Source organism: Myotis brandtii, unplaced genomic scaffold (genome assembly GCF_000412655.1).
Source record: "Myotis brandtii unplaced genomic scaffold, ASM41265v1 scaffold253, whole genome shotgun sequence".
Classification (NCBI taxonomy): Eukaryota; Metazoa; Chordata; class Mammalia; order Chiroptera; family Vespertilionidae; genus Myotis; species Myotis brandtii.
The window spans coordinates 2,205,339-2,220,449 of NW_005359590.1; the positions used below are offsets into that span (position 1 = coordinate 2,205,339).

The 15,111-nt window shown below is 37.1% G+C and overlaps 1 protein-coding gene across 1 annotated transcript in view; it reads left to right on the top strand.

Moving 5' to 3' along the window:
- MAP4K5 (mitogen-activated protein kinase kinase kinase kinase 5) overlaps positions 1 to 15,111 on the top strand; it is a 119,324-nt gene that overhangs the window by 16,104 nt on the left and 88,109 nt on the right. Inside the window, exon 4 of the mRNA XM_005867917.2 lies at positions 10,761 to 10,818. Within this exon, the coding sequence (XP_005867979.1) occupies positions 10,761 to 10,818 (58 nt within the window). The remainder of the gene's footprint in view (positions 1 to 10,760; positions 10,819 to 15,111) is intronic.

Here is a 15,111-nt window from a genome sequence, read left to right on the forward strand (position 1 = left end):
TTTCCTATTGTTCTTTCTGAAATAGCATTGATCCATGAGTAGGACTTGCCTTCCTATTTTGCCTCTCTTCCTTGCCTCAGCATAGGTAGCCTTCTACGTAATGTGTTCATTTTAGAAAAATTTGATATGTGAATAAATGAAAAATTACCTCTATCTCCTTTGCCACAATATAAGCATTGTTGTATATATCTTTCTAGACTTTTAAAAACTCATATTAAGGATATAAACAGCCCAGCAGGGTGTGGCTCAGTGGTTGAGCATCAACCTATGAACCAGGAGGTCACGGTTCAAAACCCAATGTCTGGGTTTCTGGCTCCATCCCCAGTAGGGGGCGTGCACGATGCAGCCAATCAATGATTCTCTTTCATCATTGATGTTTCTATCTCTCCCTTTCCTTTCCTCTCTGAAATCAATAAAAATTTATTTAAAAGATATATACATATATCAGACATTATATATAAGCATATACATAATTAAATATACAATTTTTATTCTGTAGTATTTATTATGTATTTGATAATGTACTTTTGTTTAACAGTACATTGTTAATTCCATACTGGTATTGAATAGCTAAATGGCCCAGCCTGCGTGGCTCAGTGGTTGAGCATCAACCTATGAACCAGCAGGTCACGGTTCAATTTCCGGTCAGGGCACATGCTTGGGTTGCAGGCTCAATTCCAGTGTGGGGCGAGCAGGAGGCAGCTGATCAATGATTCTCTCTCATCATTGATGTTTCTCTCCCTCCCTCCCTCCTTCCCTCCCTGTTCCTCTCTGAAACCAACAAAAATATATATTTTTAAAGATCATGCTAACTGGTTTTAATTTCCAATCATAATACAAATCTAACTACAGCTTCTCCACTAGATTTGATTTTTCCATTCTTCAACTCTTCATAAAAACTATTTTGCTCCTCTGTTTTCAAACCTCCAATAATGCCTCACCCTCTCTTTTACTCCCTCCTCTCTAACCTGTCCTGACTGATGATGATAGAATTTCACCTTTTCTTTATCTAATATTCGTCTTTAGCAACAAATCTCTTTTCAGTGAGTTCCAGATTCCTAAATCCATGGAAACCTGACAGGCATCTCAACCTTAACATGTCTAACACAGAACACTCAGTGATACCTGCTCCACAAAGCCATTCATTCCAACACCTTCCCAATCTAAATAAAATTTATGGCATCCACCCAGTTGCTTAAGTCCAAAACCCAAGGTCATTAATTTTTATGGAATTAGTGGGTAATAGGGCTTAATCAGATTAGGATTTTGCCAGGTTATTATGATAGAGGGAAAGAAGGGTGAGAAAGTTAAGGATGTTTCAAGAGAGTGATTATAAATAGCTTGATGGATCATGGAACCCTTAAGCAAGAGTGTGAGGAATTGAGAGGTAATTGGTTGTCATAGGAGAATGCATTGGGTTCGTGAGGAGGAAGAATTGCTGGAATGGGAGGACTAGAGTATAAGTGAGCTGAAAGGATAGAAGGTTATGATCAGGAAGTACAGTGTTTGAAATCAAGATTCAGATCGGATGTCAAGGAGATCCGGATGTTGAAGTTTGTAAGGATGGTGGCAGGAGAGAGGTGGAGAGGAAGACTGTGAGCCAGGGGCCATGAAGTCTTAACATGAACAAGGAGCTATGACCAAGTTAGTAGATGATAGCTACAAGAGGATGGTGGTTGATAGCCTGCACCCTTTTGCAGTATGGGAGCCCTAGGGGGATATCTGACTGATGACTTAGGGCTGCTTGCCAGCCATCAGCCTGGCTTGGGGCTGAGTGGTGCTCCCCCTGGGGAGCACACTGACCACCAGGGGCAGCTCCTGCGTTGAGCATCTGCCCCCTGGTGGTCAGTGCGCATCATAGCAACCGGTCATAGTACCGATCGTTCCGCCATTCAGTCGATTTGCATGTTACCCTTTTATTATATAGGATAGGATAGAATAGGATGTTCCCTAATACAAGGCAGTTTTACTTCTTTGAAATGCCCATGCTTTTTTCTTTCTTACGACCTTTGCCTGGAATTCTGCCACAGTCCCTTACCCCCCACTCCTCCCAGGAAAGTCTCATCAAGTCTCAGCTTAGGTTTACTTCTTTCTGGAAGCTTTCTCCAGTCAACTTTGACTGGGCTCAGAATCCTACTAAGTTGTCTTATATCACCTTGGGAACATTTTTTACACTTTATTGTATTTACTATTCACTTCTCTGTCTCTCTAAGTGATAAAAGCTCCTTGAAGACAAAAACTATTTTATTTCATTACATGCCTAGTATCAACAACAGTGCCTGGCACATAATAAGTATTCAGTAATATTTGTTGAATGAATGAACCAGTCAAAAATAATGTTCCATAAAGAAATCAAGTATAGAGGTTTTACAGGTTATGAAATAATTGACTGTGTTCTTCTTTTGTGGACAAATGAGCTACTTTGCATTCCTTCAAACCTTATAGGTCTTGTATTGCCACTTTTGTATTGAAGTTCATATTCTTTAATCTGTGGTGTATAATTCTGACTCTGAGTAGTAGTCACTAGCCACTAGAGATTGCTTGTTAAATATTTAGACATCTGGATTTTCTCTTGTTATGTTAAAGATTATTTTTAGTGGAGGGGGGCATATTTAAAACTGATGTCCCTGGTTGGCTTCCTGGAAAAGTTTTGTGACTCTAAAACTATGCTAAGAGAAAGTTATTAGGGGATAGGATAAGGGGCCTCATGTGAACAACAGTAAAGTGGAATATAAGAGCTGAAGGGAGGGCGGGGGAAGGGTGAGAGGAAGAAGAAGAAGAGGAGGGGGAGGAGAAGATGGAGGGAGAGGGGGGAGGGGTGGGGAGAGGAAGAGAAAAAGAAACATTGGATGTGAGATACAAACATCCATTGGTTGCCTTCCTTACCCAGACGGGGAGGAGGGATCAAACTCACAACCCAGGTGTGTGCCTTAACCCGGGATCAGTGTGCCTTGACCTGGAATCAATGTGCCTTGACCTGGAATCAATGTGCCTTGACCCAGGATCAATATGCCTTGACCTGGAATCAAACTGGCAACCTTTCAGTGCACAGGACAATGCTATCACCATGGAACCAAACTGGCCACGGCACCGGTTTCATTTTTTTTAACCTTAGTTTTGAAAAATTGCCCTGGCTATTGTGGCTCAGTTAATTGGGCATCGTCCCATGCACCAAAAGATCACCAGTTCATTTCCTGACCAGGCACATGCCTTGGTTGTGGGGCTCATGCAGGAGGTAGCTGATGGATGTTTCTCTCTCTCCCTCCCTCTCCCTCTCCTTCTCCCTTTCTCTCTCTCTCTAAAAATCAGTAAAAACATTTTAAAAAATTATCTTCTGACTTTATGGCTACTAAGATTTAATGTGTGTATCTTCTTATTCTTCCTTGAAAATTTGTAGTTAAAATGTATAAACATAAAACTTTCCTTTAATTATTTATCAAATTAAAATTTTCACAGCATGTAGGAAAGTTCATGGCTGATAAAACAGCAACTGGATAGTATTGTTGAAATAGAAATGGCTTAGTTAGAAAGATCAGCATCTTTAATTTTTTTTCTTGGTGCAAGTGGAAATCTAAGGCTAACTTTTTACTGGAAATTTAAAAATCCAAGACAGGAGAGTTTGAGTTAAAATACTTCCACAGTAGAATATTGACTTGAAAATGTTACTTAGGAAATTAAAGAGAACTGCATTGGCAATGAGAATAGAAACAATTAAGTGGAAAGGCTTTTTTATTGATTTATGGTGATATTGATCTTATTGGTTAAACTTTTCCACTCAATAATTCCAGTTCCTGATTAATAAGAGTTAAACAAGAGATTTACTATAGTAAAATATTTTATTAGATTTCTGGGTGTTTAGTATACTCTTATGCACAATATTAGTGTATACCAGTAATCTACGAAAATGGATAGGAATCAGAAATATATTTAGATCGTTTTTGTAGAAGTGCTGTAGTACTTCTATTAGTTCCTTCTGTAACTATAATGCAGGATCTTCAAATTCTTATGGTTTAAAAACAAAAATGCTTGAGACTGTCACATTTAACTTGTTGCAGGGAAATGTTGGGTTTCAAACACCAGTATTACGTATGACTACTTTGGATTTTAGTGTGAAATTGAATATTTAAATACCTGAAAGATCTCTTTAGTACATTGAATCTGTAAAGTCTCTATTTAGAATATCTTTTTTTTCTGAAAGCCTCTTTGCTTTCATTATAAAAGAGCCTGGTACTGCTTTCTGTTTTAAAAATGCAGCTGGAAAATTACAGAATAAAAACATTTGCCCATCAGTTGTTCACTTGGAGAGAACAGAAATATGTCTTCAAAGTAGAGACTGACATTTACATATTTATTCTATCAATGAGAGTTAGGGTTATGGTATTTTCTTTACTTTTTACTTAATTACATATATTTTGAAAACCTCTGCATGTTGTAGCTGAATTTTATTTTTATTTTTTATTAAATTTTATTGGGGTGACATTGGTCAACATGAATATAGAGATTTCACGTGTGGATTTCTAAATTACAAAATATGTGTATAGCACTATGTGCCCACTACCCAAAGTCAAATATTCTGTCACCTCATATTAGGACCTCTCCTCTCCCCTCTACCCGCTTCCCTCTGGCAACCACCACACTGCTGTTTGTGTTCATAAGTTTCAGTTTTATATCCCACATATGGGTGAACCATATGAGTGAAACCATGTGGTTCTTAGCTTTTTCTGTCTGACTTATTTCACTTAGCATAATGTTTTCAAGGTCCATCCATGTTGTTGCAAATGGCACTATTTCATCCTTGCTTATGGCTGAGTAGTATTCCATTGTGTATATCAGGGGTCCTCAAACTACGGCCCGCGGGCCACATGCAAATACAAATATTGTATTTGTTCCCGTTTTGGTTTTTTACTTCAAAATAAGATATGTGCAGTGTGCATAGGAATTTGTTCATAGTTTTTTTTAAAACTATAGTCCGGCCCTCCAACGGTCTGAGGGACAGTGAACTGGCCCCCTGTTTAAAAAGTTTGAGGACCCCTGGTGTATATGTACCACAATATCTTTATCCAGTCCTCTATCACAGAACACTTTGGTTGTTTCCATGTCTTGGCCACCGTGAATAATGCTACAGTGAACATAGGGGTGCATATATCTTTGAGAATACATGATTTGAGTTTTTTGGGTATACTATACCCAGGAGTGGGGTTGCTGGGTCATATGGTAGCTCAATTCTTAATTTTTTGAGGGATCGCTAGACTGCTTTCCATACTGGTTTGTACCAGTATACATTCCCACTAGCAGTGAATGAGGGTTCCCTTTTTTCCACAACCTCTCCAACACTTGTTATTGCTTGTCTTGTTGATAATGGCAACTCCTAATAGGTGTAAGGTGGTATATCGTTTTAATTTGCATTTTCCTAATTGCCAGTGAAGTTGAACATCTTTTCATATATCTATTGGCTGTTCGTATGTCTTCTTGGAAGAGGTGTATTTCAGGTCTTCTGCCCATTTTTTGATTGGGTTGTTTGGTGTTGAGTTTTATGAGTTCTTTATATATTTTGGAAATTAACATTGTTTGCGGGTAGTTTTTATCGCGTGCTAACAGGTGGCGCGGGCCATTTTTGCTAATTTTTTTGTGCAAATGCCAACGTTCAGTAAAATTACGATAACTTTAGTTTACGTATTTATACGTTACCCGCATTCTACCCCTAGTCTATAAAAAACGTATTAATACGTGTCCCGCGCTCTACTACACTGGTAGAACGTATAAATACGTAAAACGTATAAATACGTTTCCCGCATACAATGTGTTAAACCTTTGTCAGAGTTACTATTTGCAAGTATCAGCTACCATCTGGTTGGCTGCCTATTTGTTTTGTTATCCTTTTCTTTTGTAGTGCAGAAGCTCTTCAGTTTGAAATAGGTCCCATTCATTTATTTTTTTTACCTTTACCTCCCTTGCCTTTGGGGTCAAGTCCATAAAATGTTCTTTACCACTCAGGTCCATAAGTTTGGTACCTATATTTTCTTCTATGTAACTTATAGGTTCGGATCTTATATTTAGGTCTTCAATCCATTTTGAATTAATTTTTATACATGGGGACAAACCATAATCCAGTTTTATTTGTTTGCATGTGGTTTTCCAGTTTTTCCAGCACCATTAATTGAAGAGATTATCCACCATCTTTATTTTATATAGTTCTGTGATTGTTGTTCAAATCCTCCAATGGTATGTTTCTTTCTGAACCCATCAGAAACTCTAAAAAAATAAATAAGTAAAGGTGTCTTTGGTCCTTGCAATATTTTGGTTCAAATACATTGAAACAATGTATTTGTGTTGATTCTAATTTGTGTTGACTTGAATGAGTCTGAAAGTATATACTTAAAGTAATTTTATATGTGTTATTTTAAAAATAATTAATAGACTTAATTTTTAGTACAGTATAGATTTACAGAATAATTGAGCAAAGAGTACATAGAGTTATATGCATCCACACCTCCCCCACCCACCCACACACATTTTCTCCTTTTATTAATATCTTGTATGAGTGGTACATTTATTATAATTATTGAACCAATATTGATATTATTATAGTCCATAGTTTACATTAACGTTCACTCTTTGTGGTGTACAGTTCTATGGATTTTGACAGAGATATAATGACATGTATCCACCATTAAGTTTCATACAGAATAGTTTCAGCATGCTAAAAATTCCCTGTGCTTCACCTGTTCATCACTCTCCACTCCCTGGCAGCCATTGTTCTTTTTACTCTTTCTACAGTTACGTCTTTTCCAGAATGTCATATAGTTGGAATCGTACTATGTGGCCTTCTCAGACTGGCTTCTTTAACTTAACAGTATGCATTTAAGATTTCTCCATATCTTTTGATGGTTTGATGGCTCAGTTATTTTTATTACTGAATAATATTTCAATGTATGGATGTACAGCTTATCCATTTACCTATTGGAGGACATCTTGATTGCTCCAGTATTGGCAAGTATGAATAAAGCCTGCTATAAACATTGTTGTGCAGGTTTTTGTGTGGACATAGGTCTTTAACTTAATTGGGTAAATGCCTAGAAGTGGGGAATTGCTGCATCATATGGTAACAGTAGCTTTGTAAGAAGCTATCAAACTGTCAGTGTATGTGTTTTTAAGAGTTAATGTTTGGAAGAATATACTCTAAATTATTCATAGGAGTTAACTCTGGGATGAGATTAGGAGGGAGGGGGATTATAATCTTTTATTTATATTATTTGAGTTTTTAAAAACAATGTTTTGTAGTATTTTTTACGAGTACATTTTTCTCCAAATGCTTTATTTAATTATTAGTAATAAAAATGGAAAATAAATCAACATAAATGAAAACTAGTAGATCATTTAAAACAGTATATGATCAGTTTCATAGCACTTCTAAGTTGTAGAGGATTTTAATATTTTATTCTTATTTTTTAAGTAAAGAGAATAATAACCTTCCTACAATCATAATTGTGCATTCAACAAATTAATAGAGCATCTACCTCATAGACCTTCAAAGAATCATGGTGAAGGCCTGGGGTGGGAGAGGGGTGCCAGGTGGGGAACATGGGTCAATGGGGAAATAAGAGGGACATCTGTAATACTTTCAACAATAAAGATTTTTTTTAAAAAAAGAATTTTGCCTAGAGTTAAGAAGAGAACACACTTAATCTAGCCTTGGGATATTAGGCAAGACTCCCTAGAAGAGGTGATACCTAAATTGCATTCTGAAATATAATCTAGATTAACTGGGCTAAAGGGGCAGGGAAGAGGGCAGGGGAAGTGAATATACCAAAAGGAGGACAGTGTTTTCAAAACAGGTCATTTGCTTCTGATTAATCTGACTGAAACTGGAATTAATTGTTCCAAACTCTCAGAGAAGCTTATTAGATCTTTTAATGTTGTTAGCACTTGTTTGATAATCTGTAATTGAAAAGTATAGACTCATATTTTCTTTTGGTTTCCAGTGACAGGCAAAGTATATTGCTCGAATGCCTGTTATGCTTAGAAAATTATTTAATTGCATTTCCACATACGGAGTGCACTAGGTGCAGTGAAAATGAGCACCCATATTAGTGATGACAGTATAATGGTGCAACCCTTTTAAGCTACTAGTATTTAACAGTATGTGTTAATGGCCTTTTAAATGTTCATATTCATACCCTTTGACCTAGTAATTTCATACTTTAGAATCTGAAAGAAATAATTTTAAAAAATGAAAAGACTGTAACATCCTTTATGTCTAGCAGTAAAGGAAAACGTTTATATGGACTATTATATAGCCATTTAAAATTATGTATAGCATGGAGAAAGTACATAACTTTAAAAACAATAAAAATTTGTGCTTACAGTAGAACTTGACAGATTTAACATCCAAGGTTGGTGAAAATATACATTCACATAATTTATTTTAGAGCAGTATGGCGATATATCCCTTTTAAATCCACATACCTTTTTACCTAACAATTATTCTTGTACTGATAAATTACTATATGCTAAAATATTTGCAGTGTGATTATTTGAAGCACTAATTATAATAAGTCTGTCTCTAATATTTTAAGTGGTAGTTTTTCTTCTAGGAATTAGTCTGAAGAAAATAAAGCTGTGGATAGGTATAAATCTAAGATATATTTATCCCTCTGTTTATAATTACAAGATAATATTAAAATCCTAAATGTCCAACAATAACATATTAATTAAATTATATGTTCCATTAATGGAAAATTAGGCAGTATTGCAAATCATATTTAGAAGGCTGATGACATCATCCTCTTCTACAACATATATATACCCTCATGCATTAAATATATCATATATTCCATTAATGGAAAATTAAGCAGCATTGCAAAGCATGTTGTAGAAGATTGTGATGACATCATTGTCTTCTACAACACATACACACTGTCATGCACACATGCACATATGCATGCACACACGGACCAGAAAAAGAAACACATACACTAAATGTTTTTGTATTTTTTTTTATATTTTATTGATTTTTTACAGAGAGGAAGGGAGAGAGATAGAGAGTTAGAAACATCGATGAGAGAGAAACATCGATCAGCCGCCTCCTGCACACCTCCTACTGGGGATGTGCCCACAACCAAGGTACATGCCCTTGACCGGGATCGAACCTGGGACTTTTCAGTCCGCAGGCCTACACTCTACCCACTGAGCCAAACCGGTTTCGGCTAAATGTTAACTTTTAAACTTTTCCCCTCCAAATTGTAAGATACAGATGATTTGTGTGTGTGTTTGATTTTAATCCTCCCCTGAGGGTATGTTTTTATTGTCTTTGGGGGAGGAAGGGAGGGCGGGAGGGAGGGAGGGAGAAAGAGAAAGAAACATCCATCACTTGCCTCCTGTATACACCTGACCTGGGAACAAACCCACAACCTAGTATGTGTCCTGACCAGAAATCAAGTCTGCAACCTTTTGGTACACACGGTGAGGCTCCAACAAACTTAGCCATCCAGCAGGGATTTATTTTTATTTATTTTATTTTTATTTTCCTTTAATGACCTGTGACTATATTTATCAAATATATAACAACCATGAGTATTTTTCCTTGCTTTTATTTTTTTAAGTTAACTTTAAGAATTTTTAAAAATATATTTTTATTGATTTCAGAGAGGAAGGGAGAGGAAGAGTGATATAGAAACATCAGTGATGAGAGAAAATTATTGATTGGCTGCCTTTTGCATGCCTTTTACTGGAGATGGTGCATATGCCCTAACTGGGAATCAAACCATGACCTCCTGCTTCATAAGTCAACACTCAATCACTGAGACACGCCCCAGTGGACTAAGTTAAATTTATTGAAGTAACATTTGTTACCAGTGTTGGGGTTCTTGGGTTCCCCAAGATAGAAATCGAGAGGAAGCCCCAGAGAATTTTCCAGACATATTTTATTAAGCTTATGCTGGAGCACAAGAGAGGCAGCACAGAGGGGAAAAAAGGTCCTCTGAACTGGCTTAGGGGCTGGATCTGCTTAGCTGTTTATAAGTTGGGGGCAAAGCAGACTTGTGTGAAAAGGTAGACTTAAAAAAAAAAGCGGCCTTGGGAATTTTCTGTGTCAGGGTATGAAAAGCAAAAGTTTAGAAGGGGGAAATAAGACATTTCAGTAGGGAGTGGAGGAATGGTTGCATTCTTGTGGTGGGCCTATTTGTGTGTTTTTTTCTGGACATCAGGAAGCCTTGGAATCCCAGCGAGGGGCCATGGGGTAATGGCAGCTCTGTGGGGTTTTTTGGTGTGGTGTCCTTGGGATCTCAGGCCCAGGTCCCTATGCTCCTCACATTGGTTAATGACAATATGTAAATTTCAGGTGTACAACATTATAATTCAACATCTGTATACTCTATTGCATGCTCACCACCCAAAGTCCAGTTTCCTCATGAGTATTTTTTTTTAATTAAGAAAAATATTGAGGAATGGGGTTGGTGAAGGAGAGGACATCTGTAATACTTTCAACAGTAAAGATAAAAATACAAAATAGAAAAATATTAACTCAAGTATAAAGAAAAGACTTGGAGGAAGTACACCAACATTTTAAACAGTAATTGTTTTTAAATGATGGGAGTAAAGGTAATATTTTGTATATTTTCCTTTAATGGAAAAATTAGTATACTCATTAAAATTTTGTTTTTTAGCTTTATTAAAAGCATGATTGATAAGCAACAGTTAACATAATACAAGTAACTTTTATATAGTTAACAAACTTTTAAAACATTTTATTTTCATTTTAGGCCAGAAATATACATACGGGAGAGTTGGCTGCAGTAAAAATTATCAAATTGGAGCCTGGTATGTATTAAAACACTCATGACAATTTTTTAATACTTTTCTGGTGCCATTCACAAATATAGAACTTAAAAGCATTTTCCATATTTTCTTGTTTCCCTTCTTCCAAAAGAAATGTTTATATATTGTCAGGGCAATTAGGATGTCTCAAATATGGCTACATTAAATTGCATTGGAGGTTATTAGTTAAAGACAAGTTTGATGTAGTAGTTTTGTTACTAAATAAAAGTTCAAATGTGCACATTCAAAAATTGGAAGACACATTGACAATGTTAAAGTAATTGTCTTCTAAGTTATAGTGAAATAATTGAGCTTCGGTATTAACTTCTATGAGAATTTGATTAGGAAAATATTCATTGATTTGGGGGGATATTTGGTAATATTTGGCATAATGATATTTTATATATTAGCTGTTGTTTGGCTGATTGATTTAGGTTTAATAATTCAGTCTTAGACTAATGCTTATTTTTTTTAACACTTTTTTTCTGTCAGAAGGCTGTTTGTTTTAAAACATACTGAGTGATTTGCTTTGAAAACAAAAGTACTATATAAGACCTGAAACAATTTTATTATTTTGATATCCTCAAAGTTTTCTTTTCTTAGTAATGGGATCTTTAAAAAAAGTATTCAATTGGTATTGTGCCCAGGTATACCACAAAAATTAGAAAATTCAGAAATGTGTAAAGAAGAAAATAAAAATAATCCATTTGTCACCCAGAGACAACTATTATTGCCTTTTAGTGTATTTCCTCTTATTTTCCTCCTGTGTATACATGTAAACATTTTACAGTATAAACTACATGTACTATATGCTGTTCTTCACCTACATTACATAAAGGACATTACATAATTTTTACATAGGTCAGTAAATATTCTTTTTTTTTAATTGAGTTATAAGTGACATACAACATTATGTTAGTTTCAGGTGTATAGCATAATGATTCAATATTTGTCTATATTGTGAAAGGATCACAATAAGTCTAGTTAATATCTGTCACCATACATAGTTACTTTTTTTTTTTTTCCTGTGATGAGAACTTTTAAGATTTGCTCTCTTGCCTGGCCGGCATGGCTTGGTGGTTGAGCGTTGACCTATGAACCAGGAGATTGGAGATTGGAGTTTGGTTCCCGGTCACAGCATATGCCCGGGTTACGGGCTTGATCCCCAGTGGGGCCCATGCAGGAGGTGGCCAATCACTGATTCTCTCTCACCATTGATGTTTCTGTCTCTCCCTCTTCCTCTCCTCTCTGAAATCAATACAGATATATTTTTTTAAGATTTTACTCTCTTATCAACTTTCAAATATGCAATATAATATTATTAACTACTAGAGGCTCGGTGCATGAATTCGTGCACAGGTGGGGTCCCTCGGCCTGGCTAGTGATCGGGGCTGATCGGGCCTTCTCGCCCAGTCCCAATCGGGGCTAATTGGGGCGGCCGGCCACGGGGAGGGACCACGGGAGGTTGGCTGGCCAGGGGGAGGGACTGCGGGAGGTTGGCCGGCCACAGGAGGTTGGCTGTGGGAGTGCACTGACCACCAGGGGACAGCTTCTGCATTGAACGTCTGCCCCCTGGTGCTCAGTGTGCGTCATAGTGACCGGTTGACCAGCCGTTTGGTCGTTCAGCTGCTTAGGTTTTTATATATGTAGATAGTCACCATGCTGTACATTACATCCCATGACTTATTTATTTTATAGCTGGAAGTTCCTACCTTTTGTATTATTTCACTCATTTTGCCCAACCATTCACCTCCTATCTGTTCTCTGTATCCATGAGCTTGTTTTTTTGGTGTGTGTTTTTTAAAAGATTCTACACATAAGTGAGATCTGTTATACTAGTACTTATAATGCCCTCAAGATCCATCCATATTGTCAAAATTAAAAGTTTCTAATGAGAGCAGTAGTAGCTTTTTTTTCCTCCAAGTTTTTTTTTTTTTTTTACTGTGGTAAAATAAACATTACATAAAATTTACCATCTAAACCTTTTTTTTTTTTTTTAATCCTCATCCAAGGATTTTTTTTCCATTGATCTTTAGAGAGTGAGTGGAAGGGAGGGAGGATGGGGAAAGAGAGAGAAACATCTATGGGAGAGAAACACATTGACTGGTTGCCTCCCACACGCCCTGACCAGGGCCAGAGATCAAACCTGCAACCGAGGTACATGCTCTTGACTGGGAATCAAACCCAAGACCCTTTGGTCTGTGGGCCAATGCTCTAACCATTGAGAAAACTGGCCAGGGCTAAACCATGTTTAAGTATACAGTTTAGTTTGGTCTAAATTACATTGACAATGTGCTACCATCACCACCATCCAACTCCTGAACTCTTTTCATTTGAAACTCTATAGCCAGTTAACAGTAACTTCCCATTCCCCTCTTCCCCCCAGCCCCTGTTGTCAACCACCATTCTATTTTCTGTCTCTGATTTTGACTACTTTAGGTACTGCATATACAATATTTGTCTTTCTGTTACTGGTTTATTTCACTTACCATAATGTCCTCAAGCTTCATCCATGTTGCCACATCAGTTTCCTTTCTTTTTAGGACTGAATAATGTTCCATTGTGTATATATATGCCACATTTTACTTATCCAGTCATCTGTTGGACACTTGGGTTGCTTTCAACTTTAGCTATTGTGAATAATATTGCTATGAACATAAGCTACAAGTATTTCTTTGAGACCCTGCTTTCAGTCTTTTGGGTATATACCAGAAGTGGAATTGCTAGATCATATGATATTTCTATTTTTAATTTTTTAGGGACCGCCATACTATTTTCCACAGTGCCTGTGCAATTTTACATTCCTTCCAACAGTGCACAAGGGTTCCAATTTCTCTGTATTCTTGCCAACAGTTATTTTTCTATTTTGGTTTGTTTGTTATAGCAGCAATCTTAATGGGTATGAATAGATGGTGTGTAGTTTTTATTTGTATTTCCTAATAATTAGTAATGTTGGTATCTTTTCATGTGCTTATTGGTCATTTGTATATCTGCTTTGGAGAAATATTTATTATAAGTCCTTTTTTTAATCTGGTTGTTTTTTGGTGGTGTTCTGTATATAGTCTAGATCAGTGGTTCTCAACCTTCCTAATGCCGCAACCCTTTAATACAGTTCCTCATGTTGTGGTGACCCCCATAAGTATTATTTCTGGGCTTTCTATTCCATTGGTCTGTATGTCTTTCTTTATGCTAATATCACACTATTTTGATACCGTAGCTTTGTAGTAAGTTTTCAAATCAGGAAATGCAAGTCATCCAGCTTTATTCTTTTTCAAGATTGTTTTGGCTATTTTGGGGTCTCTTGAGAGTCCATATAAATTTTAGGATGTGTTTTTCTCATTCTGCAAAAAATGTTATTGAGATGAGAAGTAGTAATTTTTGACCAGTAGGTATATAGTTGATGATCTGTTTGTTTGCTGCTTCATAAACCTAGACATGTAGAGTAAATTGTGTGACCAGTAATTATGCCAACAGTTTCTTAATTTTAGCAGTTAAAATAGTTTTGCTTTTCAAATACAATATTTTGACCATTATGTATGACTAGAGGCCCGGTGCATGAAAGTCGTGCATGGGGGAGGGTCCCCTCAGCCCGGCCTGCACCCTCTCGCAATCCACCCTCGGACGTCCCTCTCACAATCTGGGACACTGCATGCACCAGTGACCATACTTTTCATATACGTGAAAGGCATCTTGCTGTTGTATGGGCAGCTACATTTTTTTGCCCTGATTATAAAAAGTAGTACATAACATGATCCTTCTGAGGCAGTAGTATCATTTCCCCCATCTTATGGGTGGAAAACCTGAAGCAGAGAGAAGTTAAGTAATTGGCTTTGTCACACAGTTATAAGTGTCAGAATCAGGGCTGACCACAAAATACAAAATGTACAAGCCAGAGTCCATGCATGTCATCGCTGCATCATCCTGTTTTTTCAGTGTTAGAGTAGCCTTGCCAGGTTTTAATTTTTAAATCTAAAAGACTGTTCCCAATATATAGGGCAGGGTCCCTAGGCCTGGCCGGCGATCAGGGCCAATCTGTGGGACAACCGGTGGAGCAATTGGGGGGCCCTTGCTGGCACCTGCCTCGGCTGGCAGCCTGGTGATGCCCGTTCACCGGTCCTGGCCTGGGGCAGCTCCCGTGTTGAGCATCTGCCCCCTGGTGGTCAGTGTGCATCATTGCGACCAGTCGACTGGTCACTTAGGCTCTTAGATATATAGACTAGAGCAGGGGTCCTCAAACTACGGCCCATGGGCCACATGCAAATACAAATATTGTATTTGTTCCCGTTTTTTTTTTTT